The 17,100-nt window shown below is 36.3% G+C and overlaps 2 protein-coding genes across 5 annotated transcripts in view; both read right to left on the bottom strand.

The window, feature by feature from the left end:
- The window catches only part of rimbp2b (RIMS binding protein 2b), a 139,660-nt gene extending 138,957 nt beyond the window's left edge, over positions 1 to 703 (bottom strand). For both annotated transcript variants that reach the window (XM_082188069.1, XM_082188070.1), the window contains exon 1: positions 220 to 703. In XM_082188069.1, the coding sequence (XP_082044195.1) occupies positions 220 to 348 (129 nt within the window). In that variant the 5' untranslated portion in view covers positions 349 to 703. The remainder of the gene's footprint in view (positions 1 to 219) is intronic.
- A 4,675-nt stretch (positions 704 to 5,378) lies between these two features.
- On the bottom strand, positions 5,379 to 16,630 carry stx2b (syntaxin 2b). 3 transcript variants are annotated; one of them, XR_014210837.1, is made up of 11 exons: positions 16,175 to 16,626; positions 15,861 to 15,941; positions 14,580 to 14,679; positions 12,752 to 12,826; positions 12,578 to 12,645; positions 12,375 to 12,483; positions 10,696 to 10,769; positions 9,595 to 9,732; positions 7,327 to 7,437; positions 6,235 to 6,386; positions 5,379 to 6,027 (listed from the first exon to the last, which is right to left on the bottom strand). XR_014210837.1 is itself a non-coding variant. In XM_082187349.1 (10 exons), exons 1-10 carry the CDS (start codon positions 16,202 to 16,204, stop codon positions 5,938 to 5,940), a joined length of 876 nt encoding a protein of 291 aa, XP_082043475.1. In that variant the 5' UTR covers positions 16,205 to 16,621; the 3' UTR covers positions 5,379 to 5,937. The 3 variants fall into 3 exon arrangements, 2 of the variants coding, with proteins under 2 accessions (XP_082043475.1, XP_082043476.1); XM_082187349.1 differs by lacking the exon at positions 6,235 to 6,386 and having other exon boundaries at positions 16,175 to 16,621; XM_082187350.1 differs by lacking the exons at positions 5,379 to 6,027; positions 6,235 to 6,386; positions 7,327 to 7,437 and adding an exon at positions 7,504 to 7,772 and having other exon boundaries at positions 9,504 to 9,732; positions 16,175 to 16,630.
- Positions 16,631 to 17,100: the final 470 nt, after the last annotated feature.

Genomic DNA, 17,100 nt, shown 5'->3' with positions numbered 1-17,100 from the left:
GAAGGCTTTAAAAATAAATGTGCTTTGTTTATCATTTTGATCTTTCATTCAAAAAATTCAAAAAGCTAACCTTTCACTGAAGTAATCACATTATGATTAATATACACACACGTCTTGCATTCAAGTCCATACAACATCTACAAACAAAAATACAAACAATTCATGATAATCTATGTTGTTCATGTGGTGTATTTTTTTTTTATTAACCCAAAGACTTACCTTATCCTTGGTCCTGCCTGGTCCATTGGTTCTGTTAGAGTTGACTGACAGCTGTTTTCGGACCCACTGTAACTCCTTTTGGGGCTCTTTTAGTACCTCCACCTCACACTTCCTTTCAACCCCCATCATCTCCTACAGGACAGATAAACATCACTTAAACATCCATAGGCCAGGGAGAGTTATAACACCATCAGTTTAGCTAACTAGACTGGAAAATGTGCATCAGGGGTAAAATTAAAAATTTTCATGATCACTATATCCTCCTGGTGTGACGGTACAAGTACAAGTACAAGTCTTAGTCTCAATTAAAGAGGATTTACAAGACAAAACAATAGTATTTAGTAAAATAAACAATAGTAAAATAATCAAATAAAAACAAACAATTTTGGGACAAGTAAAATTCCACATCTGGTTATAATTTGATGTCAATGGACGCTAAATAACGCAATAAAGTGCCTAATAGTAGCCCTACATTCTCTTGTTTATTTAACTTTATGACATTCAAGCACAAGGTGCGCTTGTTTCTTCTTTATTCCAGCTGTCTTGGACTCTTTACTGACACCTAGTGGCGTGGGTGCATGAAGATTTTCATTAACTGCTGTTGTTTCACACCAAAGCTGTTTATCATTTGATTTAAGATTTTGCTCTAAATCTACTTCCAATTTTTATAATGTTTCCTATATGTTAAATGAAAGAGAGGGATGGAATGGGACAGGGAACAATTTAGCTATTTTGAATAAGTCAATTAAAACACCAAAGACTAATTGAACTAATTTAAAATGTAACTACAACATTCGTTGGGCTTGACATTTCTATAGTAATTTGTAGATACACTACTGTTCAAATGTTTGGGTCAGTGAGAATTTTGTATTATTATTATTTTATTTTATTTTTTGAAAGAGTATAGGCTACTTTTATTCAAAAGTGTCAGTAAAGAGATAATGTTACACAAATTATATTTCAAACTTTTTGAACACTTTGAACATGCTATGAACTTTCTTTCTATTTTCGGCCTACTTTTCTTTCAAAGAATCCTGATTTTTTTTTTTTTTTATCATGGTTTTTATAAAAATATTAAGAAGCATAGCTGTTTTGAACATTGGTGATAGTAATAAAAAATGTTTCTTGAGCACCAAATCAGCATATTATAATAATTTCTGAAGGATCATGTGACACTGAAGACTGGATTAATAATGCAGAAAATTCAGCTTTTACATCACAGGAATATTTTATATATATATAGTAATTTTTACTGTATTTTTAACCAAATAATTCAACCTTGGTGAGCATAAATTGCTTCTTTAAAAATAAAAAAAACATTAAGAAACCTTACCTACCCTAAACATTTGAATGGCATATTAAATATGATACATAGCAGTAAAACAGACGGATAAACAAAATGGTACAACACTCCCCAGTCTCCTTATACCCACACATACACACACACAAGCAAAAAATTCGCACACATATATATAAACACTTTTTACATAATGCATACAAATCCCCCCCAGACGTCTGACATCATGCACAGACCCCTGGTGCAGTCAAACACACACACACACACACACACACACACACACTAAGCCATATCACATAAGCATGAACATTAACTGTCCCCTGCATGCACAACATAAATCATTCTTATAAACACATATGTATATGCCTAGATAATATTTTACATTCCAATTCCCTATTAATCCAATAATCCCTAATAACCTAAGCAAACATAATAAATGCAAACATAAAACCTAAAGACGATACAAATACGTTTAAAATCATCTCCTAAGATTTAGTGTAGCCTACACTGCATGACACTCAATCCACATGCTGTAATCTACAAATCAATTAGGTCTTAATCCACACATCCGTACATACCATGGCCCATAATCTCTGAATAATCTACACATCTCTGTGAACTCCAGCAAACCGCTCCATCATGTCCTGCTCTTAAACGTGTTTACCCACAGTCCTCTAGTCATCATACTCCACTGCTGCTGACGGTGATGTCACGGAGCCCGCGTGCCGCAGGCCGCGTGGGATTATTAATGTCTGCACTTCTCTGAAGTTACATAAGAACGGGCGCTGGATTATATTGTGTTACTGTACAGAAAATGGCTGTGAAGAAAGCGGCTTGAGGAGAGAAAGGAAAGGAAGAAGCCCTTTCAGGGGCTGTACATAATCCCCTCTGATAGTATTGCTTCTTAAATGAGTGTGACTAAATGATAATGGAGAAAGCATTGGCAAGCGTCTGGACTCTGGACAGATGTGCGGTGTAGTACTGCTGAGAGGCCACATGGTTTGCCCGGGACAGGACAAGGGCTATGAATAGAGTCACTCGATAGCAGTCCATTGGAAACTGGACGCTGCCGCCCTGAGGCAAGAACAGCAGAACAATCTCCCCTCCGAGCCTTACAAAGAAGCCCGCTGGAGCTTTACAAGGGTCAGGCCACCAAATATGCGCGCACTTTGTGTCTTTTTTTAAAAATACAATCACACACTGAAAATAATTAAACAATTGACATTGACAACTGAACAGAGCAATTTTTATGTGTGCGTGATTTACACACACTGCAATGAGTTTTGATACCACTTATTACAGAACTTTGTTATTGTAATTAAAATACTTTTTGTTTGCAACATCTTTTATTTACACTTTTTTTGTGTGTATATATTTAGCCTACTTTTATTTTTGCTCTTAAACAGAGTATGTTTGATTATATATATATATAAAAAAGTAACTCCAAAACGAAATGGCCACTTTTGTGTTCCTTATGAAAATATGTGTAAACAATAAATCACTGACACCAGGTTTAAAGGGATAGTTCACCCAAAAACTGTCATTCTCTTGTGTCACTCATGTTGTTCCACCTCTATGAGTTTCTTTCTTCTGTTGAACACAAAAGAAAATATTTTGAAGAATGTTGGTAACCAGACAGTTGACCATTGACTTCCATTGTATACTATTTTTTTTCCTAGTATGGAAGTAAATAATGGCTACCATCAACTGCCTGGTTACCAACATTCTTTTAAAATATCTTCTTTTGTGTTCAACAGAAGAAAGACATTCACAGGTTTGGAACAACTTGAGGGTGAGTAAGTAATGACACAATTTTCATTTCACTTCACTACAGGATGTGTTATTAAAGGCATTTTTTTTTAGCACATTGACAACAATCCAGTAAAATTATTTTCTTTTCTTTTTCTATGTCCATCTTTTTTATCCCCAGCATAGTTTTCCCAAATGTTCCGTGCTGTATAAGCAAAAAAATCATCCCTGTTACAGTCATAAATTAAAAGGACTGTAAGGGCAAAATATGCGCTATATAACTCGTCTTCAGTGTCACATGATCCTTCAGAAATCATATGCTGATTTAGTGCTCAAGAAACATTTATTGTTGTTGTTGAAAACAGTTTTGCTGCTTAATGCTTCATTACTGCTTAAGGAAAACATTACTGACCCTAGGTGAAGAGTAATGTATATCTCAAAATATTTGATTGAATGTAATAAATAATTCTGAGATGGCACAAAGTAAGTCATTAAGGATTAAATATTTTCTATGACTGATAGACTGAACAACACATCAATTACACAGTCTTTCAGCTGTCGTTTCACAATATACCATTTTGCAAAGCCCATGTTATTGACTGATATTCTGTGAAACAACAGCACGTTTTCTTCTGAAACTTTCTTTTGACTGGAACTTCCATGCTTTTGTTTATCCATAAATAATCCAGCATTGATCCCATAGAAGAACAATTTTTGGTTCCCCAAAGAACCTTTCAGTGAACAGATCTTAAAAGAAGCATTTTTTTTCTTAGTGTGAAATGTAATTTAATCTCAAGAACCTTTTCTCACTATAAAGAACGTTTTATCCACTGAAAAGTTTCCATGGATGTTTAAAGGTTCATCAGATGGAACCATAGATGCCAATAAAGAACGTTTATTTTTAAGAGTGTATATTTTACGCAGCATTTGTTAGCCATTGGATTAATTCAACAGAAAATCAACCTCTCTGAAAGGGGTTCAAAATGAAAATCCTCATTCATACCTATAATGAACTCACGTTTTCCTAGTTGTCCTTCCCTGTGGTTTCCAGTACAGTACGCTGCTGCTCCAGTGACTCACACAGAGAATGAGAGGAGCACTGACTGTCTCATCACCGTTACAAACACTGTCTCCCCTTTCAGCTTCATCGTTTTATTCACTCACCCTAACCAGGTCAGGTGAGATTTTCATTTATTTATTTCTCACTGGCTCTCTCATGCATGCGTGCGTGTGTGTGTGTGGATGCTCTCTTTACTCTCTCTGAGGCAGGAACATTTGAGTTACATAATGTCTGTGCTTCTGCCCACTCACAGCCCAATAGCAGAGATATGATGTCCTGAAAGTGTCATGTCATGAGTGGCATTTATTCAGCTTCCATCATGCTGTGTATGTGCATATGCATATGGATTTCACAGACAGCATCTAGAGTGTCTAATGTGTGTGAGTGTGTTCCCCAGCTGCTGTGCGTCCAGGGTAAAATCCCATGAGCATTAATATATGCACCTGCTTCAGCTTTGTCACACATACTGAGGTTCTCATGGTAACGGTGAGGATGATGTCATCAACAGAGAGTGTTGAGGACTTATCATTAAAAACAACAGTAGTGTTTTCTGGACATTCTGGATATGGAATTATCAATTGAGCGATACCATGCAAAAGAAGATAATGTAAATAATGAAGCTTATGATTTTTAGTTTTGACACGGTAGAGAAAGCGATATTTAACTACTATTAAACAGTTTGTGTTTTATTAATATATATATTATATTATTACAATTTAAAAAAGCCAGTTTTTATTTCAATATAATTTAAAAAGTAATTTATTTCTGTGATGCAATGCTGAATTTTCAGCATTATTACTCTGGTCTTCAGTGTCACATGATCCTTCAGAAATCATTCTAATAGTCTGATTTTGTGCTCAAGAAACATTTCTAAATATGATCAATATTAAAGTTTCAGTATGAATAGAAAGCTAAATATTTGTAACAATGTAAATGATCAAAAGAGACAGTAAAAACCATTAAATGCATCCTTGCTGAATAAAAACTTTTGAACATTCACATACAACATTGTATGTGATGAACATTCACCAATAACAGAAGGATACAATATGACAGTTTTGAGCAGAGTGAGCAACTCTTTATTTTACAATATACTTTGTGAGCATTTGACTATATGGTAACATTCCTTTCGGATACAGTCAGATGAAAGAGACAAAAAAGAAAAACATTAAGTGATAAACTTGTTTTGTAACATTGTTCAAAGATCTGACATCATATTGTGTGGAGACAACGGTCATATCGAACAGTCAAACCATTGTGAAAAAGCTGAAACAAATTATTTTGAACTTTTGACTCTTTAATAATAACTTTTTTTAAATTTATTTTTATTAAAGCATATCTTAAGTGCACTTTATTGGATTGCATTTCATTTAACTCCACATTGTCAGTCAGACCTCCCAAAGAACGAAGCAACCAAAGTTACATATTGTAATATTAGAAAACATTACTCAATTGTGCAAAATTGACTTACCAGCATTGAATAAATAAAAGACAGAAAATTACCTCTGGTTGCAATTGTAAGTGGCAAGGCATACAAGTCAGAGGAAAGTCTTTGACCACAATTCACTGGTAATAAAATCAAGAGCAGTGTTGTATGCAGCAGGACAAAAAACTATTTGTTTTCACTGTAAACGGCAATGGCAATAATGACGAGAAGAATGATGATGCACACAGCTCCACAAATGCCAACATAGACCAGTTTCTATGACACAGAGATAAAGAACAACAGAGAAAAAGTATCAGTACGTATAAAATCACTAAATGTAAATTTACCTTTTTTGTTATTTGTTAGAAGCAAATAAACTGGCATTATCTGAATCTTTCTTCAAACTCTTTAAAATGACTTTGTGATTCAAGAAAGTGAAAGTAGGCTAGATGAGATTGTTAGTGATTGGGTAGTGGCTGTTACCTTGGGAACCATGCTTAGACAGGATTGGCTGCATTAGAGCTGGAGGAGGCGGAGTTAGTAGTGGTTTAAGCAGACAGGCCCACAGACAAGCCAACGATTAGTGCGACCACACCAAGCACGGACAAAACAATAAGACCAAAAATTATGTATTTCTGTACAAGACAAAAAGAAAGTGTTATAATGATTGCATTTATTTAAGCACTTGGTAACATTTAAAAATGTTCTTAAGCCTGTAGTACATATTGTGACAGAATAAAGCTCAAAAGCTCTACACCCTCCAAATGTGTTCATTATAAAACAGTCTCATTTATTTTAGGGCTGTATTATTTCTGAATATTACAAACTCTGATTGGAGGCAAACAAAGAGGAATATTATGTGGGCCTGGTTTCACAGATAGAGCTTAATTTAAGCCAGGAATAGACCTTAGTTCAATTAGGACATTTAAGTAGCTTTTATAAACATGACTTAGAAAAAACATTACTGGTGTCTATCTTGAGACAAAACAATAGCAGTGATATATTTTAAGATATGCAAGTGCAAGTTGCTTTCAGTTAAAACAGCTCAAACATGCATTTTAGTCTGGGACAGGCTTAAACTTTTCTGTGAAACCGGGGGATAATGTGGCTTCTTAAGGCTGGAATACACTACATGGGTAATGTCGATTTAATGTCTGGAGGAGTCGATGCTAGTTGCCGGAAGTCAGAGCCAGCCTGCAGATTTTGGGCAGTGGGAGTTGACAGATTTCGCATAAAATCATGTAGTGTATGATGGACAAAGCCTCTTTTAGCATTAAGACTTTGATTTCATTCAGTCAAACATGTTTGATATTTTTTTTGCCGATTTTCAAACACATTATTGTTTGCGTTTGTCGTGTGTCTCCTAGTAACAAGGCGCATGTTTCTGCCTGAGTTTGTTGTGTTTGGAACAATTTGAAAGTTGTGATCCTCAGATGGTTTAGTGTATGATGCCGAATGTTTTCTGTTACCATTTACAAAGTTGGCAAATGTGTGATGTCTAGTGTTTTAAAATCTGTAGTGTAGTGCATTCCAGCCCTTAATCTCAGAGCTAACTGTGTGGTTTTCTTCTCTTACCCTGTGGGCTCGTGTCTGGTACCTGACAGCTTTCTTGGTATCCACTTTAGCATGGTCGACGTATTCCACTGCCTTGTTTACATTATTTTCAATGTTGTCAATCATCTCACCCTGCACAACATAAATGAGTGAATCAACGAATGAATGCACTACAAGTGCTAATAACAACTAACAAGTAAACCAATATGCTAACTAATAAGAAAACTGTTTATGGTCGTTCCGCTTTTGGTTTTGCTGCTCCAAATGATTGGAATGTGCTACAAAAGTCATTGAAATGAGAGACATATATTTCAATCTCGGCATTTAAAAAACTAATAGGGAGTGTTTTTTTTTTTTAAATCACAGCCTGTAAATGTTTTAATTGAATGTATATGTGTGTGCATGGCAATGTGTATGTCTTTCAGGAGATTTCAACTCTCCTGCCAGGCTGTTGTTGAGAATAAAATCTTGTTCTTAAGTAGGGTTGGGTACCGAAACCCGGTTCCAATAGGGAACCGGTTCCGACGTAAACGGTAGTATCGAGACCGAATAAGAACGCAACTTTCGGTGCCTGACTTTTTTCACCGCCCCCTATAAAACATCTCGCGGCACGAATGATCCAATAACAAAACATCTAAACAACATTAAATGATCAAAGTGCTCGTTGCCGCTGCGATCAGTGGCGCTGATACAGTGTTTTCTCTTGTGGCTCGCGCACACCGCACTTTCTTCACTCGGATGCGCGCTTCAATACGTTGCAGAGATCGATCTATTTATGAGGCGCCGTCTATATGAGTATGTGCACGGAGAGTTTGTGTGTGCGTGCTCGCGTCTCAGATGAGTATGTGCGCGAGTTTGTGTGTGTGTGTGTGCTCGTGTCTCAGATGAGTATGTGCGCGAGTTTGTGTGTGTGATCTCGCGTCTCAGATGAGTATGTGCGCGGAGAGTTCCGCGCGTCTCATGTGTGTAGAGTTTGCGTGTGTGTGCGTGAGCGACTTTAGATGTGACGTTGTGCATTTCATATAGTTGGAGCATTCAGCAGTATACATGTATGTGTGACTACTTAGTATATGTGTATGCAAGCGTTTTATGTGTGCGTGAATGAAGTTCGATTTAAGCCCTAGACAGCGCCTCATATCTATTCGTTCTGGTGAAATCACAAAATATAGCCTAAAGGCGGCCGCACACCGGACGCGCAGCTCAGCGCCGCGCCGCGCCACGTCTAGGACAACTCTCACCTGAAAATCCGATAACATCAGCAATTTTCTGATTTCTGTAAATAAATATAAAACTAAATGTATAATGCAGCACAGGGTGAGGTCCGTATATACATTAACTACGATTTGAGACACACACCTGTAAATTTAACATAAAACTATGTAAATGGCGCTCTGTGGCGCGGCAGGATTTTGAACACGGTCCTGAGCCGCCGCGGACAGACGCCGAAAGGCGCTGCCGGTGTGTGTACTCTCATAGAGAATAATGTGTTCGAATTTAAAAGACGTGGCGCTGCGCGGCGCGCCGCCGAGCTGCGCGTCCAGTGTGCGACCCCCTTAATGCACACAAAGTGTCCCTGCTTGATATTCAACCACTGATGAGCATAATCGGTTTAAAAAAACAACAACAAACAAACAAACAAAAAAACTACGAATGCGGATTAGAACCCAAAACCTCTGACACTCTTGACTAAAGTTCTAGTTCAGCTGCAGTGTTCCTCTTCGGGTAAGTCTAGTATTTTAATGGCAACTGCAAATCTTGCATATCAAGTATGAAGTATATCAAGTATATTTATATGAGGCTATACTATGTGTGTTAAATATTTCTGCTCAGTGTCAGATATTTCTCTGTTTTGTAAAAGTCTATAATATATAATACGTAATATTATATATATATATATATATATATATATATATATATATATAAATAAATAATATATATAAATAATATGAGAAGACAAAATTTTGGTCTTAACTTAAGTGTTTTCGGCTACATCAGTAGCCTTTTAAACGGCACAATGTTTTATTTAATCAGAAATCAGAAAATCTTTTTCAGAAAACACACACAGGTATTATTTTTTTGATAAAGTGTGTGCGGTTTCATTTTCTTGAGTACCGGTTTAAGAACCGTTTAAGCACCGGAACCGTTTGAAAAATACCGAGTAGGTACTGGTATCGGATAAAACCCAACCAATACCCAACCCTATTCTTAAGTGACTTGCCTGGTTAAATAAAGGTTAACTCAATAAGTGAACAAACAACAATAAACATTTGTGATTACTGTATACTGTACCTGGGTCTCAACAAGCATGGCCATGTCTACAAACATGTCATGTAGCTCTTTAATGCTGGACTCCAGCCGCAAGATGTCTTTATGTCTAGACTCGATCTCGTTGAGGGCCTGTCGAGTTATCTTGGTGTCGGAGATGATCTGAAATCAAAGGATATCTTTTAACAGCCTCTAGGAACATAAAAACAGTGACAACGCTGCATGAACATTAAAGGGACAGATCACCCAATTGTGTCATAATTTACTCACCCTCAAGTTAAAAACCTGTACGCAGCTCTTTAATTTTTTCCAAAAACGATAAGAACAATATAAACGAAAATAAATGTTTCTTAAGCACCAAATCAGCATATTAGAATGATTTCTGAAGGATCACGTGACACTGAAGACTGGAGTAATGATGCTGAAAATTCAGCTTTGCATCACATGAATAAATTACATATTAAAAATCTATTCAAATAAGAACAGACATTTTAAATTGCAATAATATTTCACAAATTATGTTTTACTGTATTTCCTATCAGCCTTGGTGAGCATAATATATATATATATATATTTTTTAAATAAAGAAAAATCTTATCAACACTAAACTTTTGAATGGAAGTATAATTGCTAAGAAAAAAAAGATGTTCAAAATTCAAAATTTCTCAGTTAGTACTCCATGTTAGAAATATGGGGTTAAAACTACATGATATTATTTTTGGGTGAGCTGTCCCTTTAAACCAGGGGTCTCCAAACTCAGTCCTGGAGGGCCACTGTTTTGCAGAGTTTAGCTTCAACTTGCCTCAACACTCCTGCCTGGAAGTTTCTAGAAATACCTTGATTATTCAAGTGTGTTTAATTGAGGTTAGAGCTAAACTTTGCAGGACAGTGACCCTCCAGGAGCAGGACTGGACATCCCTGCTTTAAACAGACCATTACACAAAACACAGAGAAACAGCCAGCAGAGGGTGCTAATTCTGCATAATTGTTGAAAAGATTAGTCTCTCTCATGTCTTGTCACAAAAACAGTAAGATGAGAGGCCAAAGGAAATTGGCTCTGGATGAGAGTCCTTCCTTCAGCCTAGAGTAAGACTGGAAATAAGCATTTTCGAGAAGCATACTCACATCAGAGGTGAAAATGGAAGGGTTTCCAGTCTCCAGCATCTCTTCCAATTCCTCATTAGTTGTAATTCTTCCAGCTACAATATTGAGAGAGTGCAATAGATCAGAAAAAAACAGCACTCTTCTCACGAACTGGAAGATCCTGTTTAGACCATTATCTGTTTGATAAATGGCTGCCTGTGTGTGAATTTGTCATTTCTCAATGGATAAATGGTTGCGATGCGTGTGTGGTCATGCTAAGTCTGCCTTGGGGACTATATTGATTCAGCTGGGAAAATGAGAAGGGGCATTACAATGGTTGAAACCATCAATGCAAAGGCCACTGGAAAAATACACACACATTCAAAAAATTTGCAGTGGACCAGTGCACATATTCATAATTATAAATATCTCACAACATACTAATTGGACCTGAAATACTGACTTCAAATAGCACAAAACAAATACATAAAGCGTTGAAATAAAGTCCTCTAGCAAAACAAAACCTTTTTCATGGATTTTATTTTTTCAAATGCAAAGTTGAGGTAACTGGGTCTTCATGCATATACAACAGTCACATGACTTATGACTCACTATACTATCACATGACATTGGCCCACTGTGCAGAGGTACAGCAGGATCTCTGGAGGCCTGTTTCCCAGGTAACACTTGCCTTACAGTCTCTGGTGACAAACCACTCCGTTTCATGTGTCATAAAGCAAAGAAAGTACCTCATTAATACACACACACACACACACACACACACACACACACACATTACTCAAATTATATTTCAGGAGCAGAATGTCATGTGATAAGAGGGGAAAACAATGATTAAGCAAACATGTTTGCCCATACTGGCCCAAATTCATACAATTTTGCCTAAATAATATACAAATTAATAAATAAATAAATTAAAATGAATAATTTTAAATGCTACAAGTGTATTTAGGCATCACAACATTATGTACAGTATGAAAATGGATATTCATTATGAGGTTGGCTAAAGACTACATTTCATATATCATTTCCACATGTTAATAATACATTATTAAATGAATAACTATTAAATAATAGTGCTTTTTTAAAGATTAATTTTAAGTAAGTCTTGGATCAAGGCCAAGGTAATCTAAATGTAAAAATATAAGAGATGAGTTGCAAATTTAAATATCCAATTTTAGCTAATATATATCTAATATCAACCAATACTGATACGTTTTTAAAACCTCTAATACCGGCCTAATATCATTCATCCCTAGCAATGACACACCCAGCCGACGTCAAAGAGCTAGTGGTGACTGGTGACAAAAGCTGACTGTGTTGTCGGCTCGCGTCGGGGCCAAAAAACACACTACAAACACAACAGCTGATAGTCAGCTGGCACATGCATTCTGCGCCTGCGTGTAAGGAAATAACTATCTATATCAGCAGGTTTCAATATATTATATTTTATATATCTATATTCATCATTCAAAAAGGGAAAGCGAAACTAGGACTGCAGATATGCAAACCATAGAAAAGCAGCGCCTATGCTTTCTCAGAGGGAATAAGAGGGCCTTTTTTATTAATATAGAGTGTATGCATGAAAATATATATAGTATGGTCATTTTAAGAGGAAATCTGTCAACTGTCAATAGTCTAGTTTACAGGTATCATATGTACATGTGTTTGCGAATGTATGAAGGTACACATGTGCGACTCACTGATCTCCAGCTGTCTCTGAATCCTGCTTTTGCTCTTCTCTCTGAAGGACACTTGGGTTTCATTATATTGTGTCATTGCCTCCACAAACTTACGTGACAAGTTAGTGTACTAAAAAAAGAAACAATAAGTGCAATAAATCAGTTTGGGATGAAAATATGCCTGTACAGGATGGAAGGATTTTAAAAGGAGATAAATTTCTCACTTGTGTTTTCTGAATTCGTGCATCCACTGCATTTTCCTGCTCATCTGGAGGTAGATTATTTTGCATTGCTGAGGAGAAAATAGATCAGAACTTATTTATTTCCTTTTTCAAGTGCATTGGTGATCTCTGCTTTACTATCATCAACAGACAGAAGCAGCTCGACATCAAACTCACATTTGAGGCTGGTCCGGACAGAGTTGGCATGTTTCTTGATTTCCATTGTGAGTTGTTCCAGCTCTTCTTTTGTTTCTGATAGCAAAGTCATATTTTGGGATACGATCAATTAATACATTTATTCAACAAGGATGCATTAAATTGATCAAAAGTGACAGTAAAGATATTTATAATGTTACAAAAGATTCCATTTCAAATAAGTACAATTCTTGTACTTTCTGTTTTACTGTATGTATCTATATTACTGTTTTACTGTATGTTGATACATACAGTAAATTACTGTTTTACTATGTTACTGTTGTACCGTATGTTGATCAAATAAATGCAAAGGCTCCTTCTTGATATTTCAGGGCCTGACGTTCACTTGATATACAACTCACATATAATAGACTATTAAATAAACCACTGGCTATCAAAGTTAGTTTTTTTTGGTGAGTTCACCGTGGTGAGTTATATATGAGAAGAATATAAAATGCAGGCAGGTATACAGATGAAAAGTGACTGTAGATGGCTATGCTCACTCTTAAATAGATGAAATATCACAATCCTCAAACAGATCATTCGATTTTACTATCAACTTGATACATCTCCGCGATATAACGTGTAATGAAGAAAAACAGAGCATAGAGTTCGTTGCAGAAACACTCACACCCTTGCAGATGTCTTTATCTCAATCTCACATTCCTGCCTGCATGTCCTATACATGTCCTGCAAGTACCAGCCAAAGCTTAACACACTGACTTAAAATTAAGAATGGATGGGGGAAACCATGATTCCTTGCATGCCCAAACTTGACTCCCTATAGTACATTTTAAAGGGTCTCTTTTCCCCATTCTTTTAATTATTTTCTATAAATTTTTCATTGTGAGCAGATGCCATTCACCCCCATGAACACTGCCAAGACATTACAAAAGGTCTAATTACCCATAAGTATGTGTGTGCAATCTGCACATGTGAGAAATGTTTTCTCTACAGCATTTTCCTGGCTGCTCCAGAGGTGTACTTGTATAGAGTAATGTGATGTGATATTTCCGGCAGAGGAAGCCCATGGTCTTTTCCTCTAATAAGGCTATGTGCCGCTGGGACGAGGGTTATAAAATCGTTTCTTTGTTCGTGACTGAACCCTGAGCATCAGTTGTTGTTGTTTTGTGTGTGTGTGCGCGTGTGTGTGGATATGAATGATGGAAATTTAAAGTGGGTTCAGACAAAGACTACAGCAGTGTGACGCAAAGTCATTGTCATTTATTGGGTAATACAACAAAGAGGCTGAAAGCTAAACTGAAGTGAGTAACTCGGACACATTTACAACTCAAATACCGATCAGTGTAAACTAGCCCCAGTGTCATATTAACCCATTTTAGCCCACTTTTAAAATGATAAAGGTTAAACATTGCTTAACTAGGTATAAAAAAGTTAAAACCAGAGTTAAATATAGTGTGAAAGCCTTTCACAGAGCTTTTCCACTGCATGGTACGGTTCGGAACGGCTTGGAAGGGGCCATTCACACATTATGTGGTTAAAATAGTAGCTGCGTTTACATGGACATGGGAAAGTAAAGGAAACGTAATGCAGTGGAATGGAAAAATGTGTTCTGTGTGTACGGCCCCTTACTGCTCTCACTGGAGCAAACTGGGGTTAAGTGTCTTGCTCAAAGGCTCAATGGTGACAGTTCATAAATCACCCCTGAAAGGGTTTGAACCTTCGATCTCCTAACCTGACCACCTTGTCATTCAAAACTATTTAACCTGACCATTCAGAAACTAGTTCTTACTTGTTTCATTTGTAACATTTGCTCAAATTTCACAGTCTTTGAGAAGGGGTGACTTACTTTCATCAGGGTTGGGGGCTGAAAGGATCGCACTATGTTTCTTCTTCACCTCATTCACTAGGGAGGAGATCTTATCGATGACACCTTTGACCTCCTCCACCTGAAATAAAGCAAAACATAGTTCAACACAAACCTTAAGTGGGCTTCTAGACATGAACTGCTGGTTGCAATTTATAAATTTGTCATTTTAAATATTATGAAATGAACAATACTAAAATAACATATTTGAAATATCTGGCATTTATTGTTGATGAACAATAACATGAAAACAATTATTGGATTATAATAATCGATTCATTCGGCCCGAATTGTAATGCATTTTACTGCCCTTAACAAACATACAGTGAACAGATGAGGAGCACCTATCATAAAGATGAACTAGATGCGAAAGTTCGTCGAGACAAACTTTAAATTGGCTTGGAAAAGTTTGGACGAGAAGTTTAAAGTAGTTTGAAGTATTACATTATTACTTGATTTTGTCTTTCTCAATCCTTTTATAACAATTAAAAATATTTTGTTGCCGTCACATGAAAAATGATTAAATTATCAAATTATTGTTCTGGGTTGTTGCCATTGTGTTCTGGGTGGGTGTTATGAGATAGATAGATTAGAAATATTAGATAGAATGGAAAATGAGTCTGGATGGATTAGAAATAGTACATAGAATGGCAGCTAATGAAGTCTGATGAGCCTCTCAAGACTCCAACTGTCAAAATTTGAATTTAGTTTAGAGTTAGAATGAAAGAAAGAAATATAAGATAGATAGATAGATAGATAGATAGGTTAGAAAGAAAGAAAGAAAGAAATATAAGATAGATAGATAAGTTAGGAAGAAAGAAAGAAAGAAAGAAAGAAAGAAAGAAAGAAAGAAAGAAAGAAAGAAAGAAAGAAAGAAAGAAAGCTTAAATGAGTCTCAATGAATTAGAAATAGAACATAGAATGGCAGCTGATGGAGTCTAATGAGCCTCTCCAACTGTCAACATTTTAATTTATACAGTTGAAGTTTGAATAGTCTTGGCTCAATTTGAACATTCCGCAATGAAAGTCAATGGGATTTTTCCAAGTTTTGATCAGCAATTTGAGGAAAACAGCAAGTCTGATCAGTCTAAATAGATCAAGCAACTCGAGTCAGAACAGTTTGAAGGTTTAGTCTGAGTTTAGTGGTTGTAGCTTGAACAGTTTAGGAGGAGTAACGTGGAGAATTTTGGCTAAGAATAATAATAATAAGCTTAAATACAATATCAGTATGTTGGCTTTTCCAAGCCAACTTAATAACTGTACCTTTCTGAAAAAGTTCTGCATGAAGTCATCTCTCTCCATGGACACAATGACACCCCCATCTTCACTGGCACTTTGCCTGCCCTAAAACAAAGCGCAAATACACAAATGAGCACGGAGGAAGAGGAAGACAAATACTCTGACACAAACATGAGAAGACAAGCAATGGAGAAAGTTAACGTTACCCCCCAAATATGTATGTGTAGTTTTATGTAAAATGTGGTACGTTACTTGTGTTACAAAAACACATTGATCTCCATATGTTATTGACACTGTTAACAATAGTTAGCCTAACTGGTTAATTGTCAATCACTTACCCCGTTTAAATCAGCCAGTCTGTCCCTCATAACAATGTCGTTGCTCCGTCGTTTATCCTCTGTTGATTGTAAACGTCCGTCGCGGTCCGCGCGCGTTAAAGTCCATTACAAGTCCTGACTAACGTTAGATCACGACAAACTAAAGTGTATCGGAGAAAGTACATGAATTGATCTTTGGAGTTAGTAACTTGTCAATAAACGCTTATAAATAAGACTTTAACGTTCAAAGTTAATCCAGTTATGAAGTGGTGCGTGTTTGCTTGGTTGCCATCCTTTTTAACTCACGTTCTCTTCTTCTCTGCGCGTTTAGATCAGATTATGGGCGCAGCTACACGAAACAGGGTGGTATAACCATAGAAACAGCAATGAGTTGTCATGTTATTTTTTTTTCTTCTATTTATTATTTATTTACTATTTGCTGTTTCAATTAAATGCATATTACGATTCTCATTGTTATTCTCAGGTATAAATTTGAGTCCTGACGAAGTTAACGCGTGTATGACGCTGTCACGTGGGGTCTGTTATTTTCCTCAGCGCTCGGCAAAAAGGCCCAATCAAAACCATTTTCATTCACCAATTAATTCAGCCTTTATAGAGTCAATGAACTTGTGTGTCAAGACTCATTCTTCTTAAATATTAGATTTAATAAATTACTTTCTGTTTGATGTCTGCATTAAGATAGGAATTGTAAAATAAATAAGATTTCTATGCGACTCAATGGAGAATAGGGTTTACTGAACCTCCATGCGCCGCCTGTAGTTATTCTCTCATAGTAAACCGTTAGAAGTGAAATTTGAAAATTCATTCACATGCCAATGTTTTCAGAAATGGTATATTGAATTCCCATTAATGCCATCGTTTTCTCAAATCACTTGCAATATACCCCGTGGTCCGAATTATTTTTTAAAGTTTTAACAAAAACAGCT

This window comes from Leuciscus leuciscus (genome assembly GCF_965113295.1).
Source record: "Leuciscus leuciscus genome assembly, chromosome: 13".
Lineage (NCBI taxonomy): Eukaryota > Metazoa > Chordata > Actinopteri > Cypriniformes > Leuciscidae > Leuciscus > Leuciscus leuciscus.
Note: the sequence above shows the minus strand (reverse complement) of the source record. Positions and strands in the feature narration are given on the sequence as shown.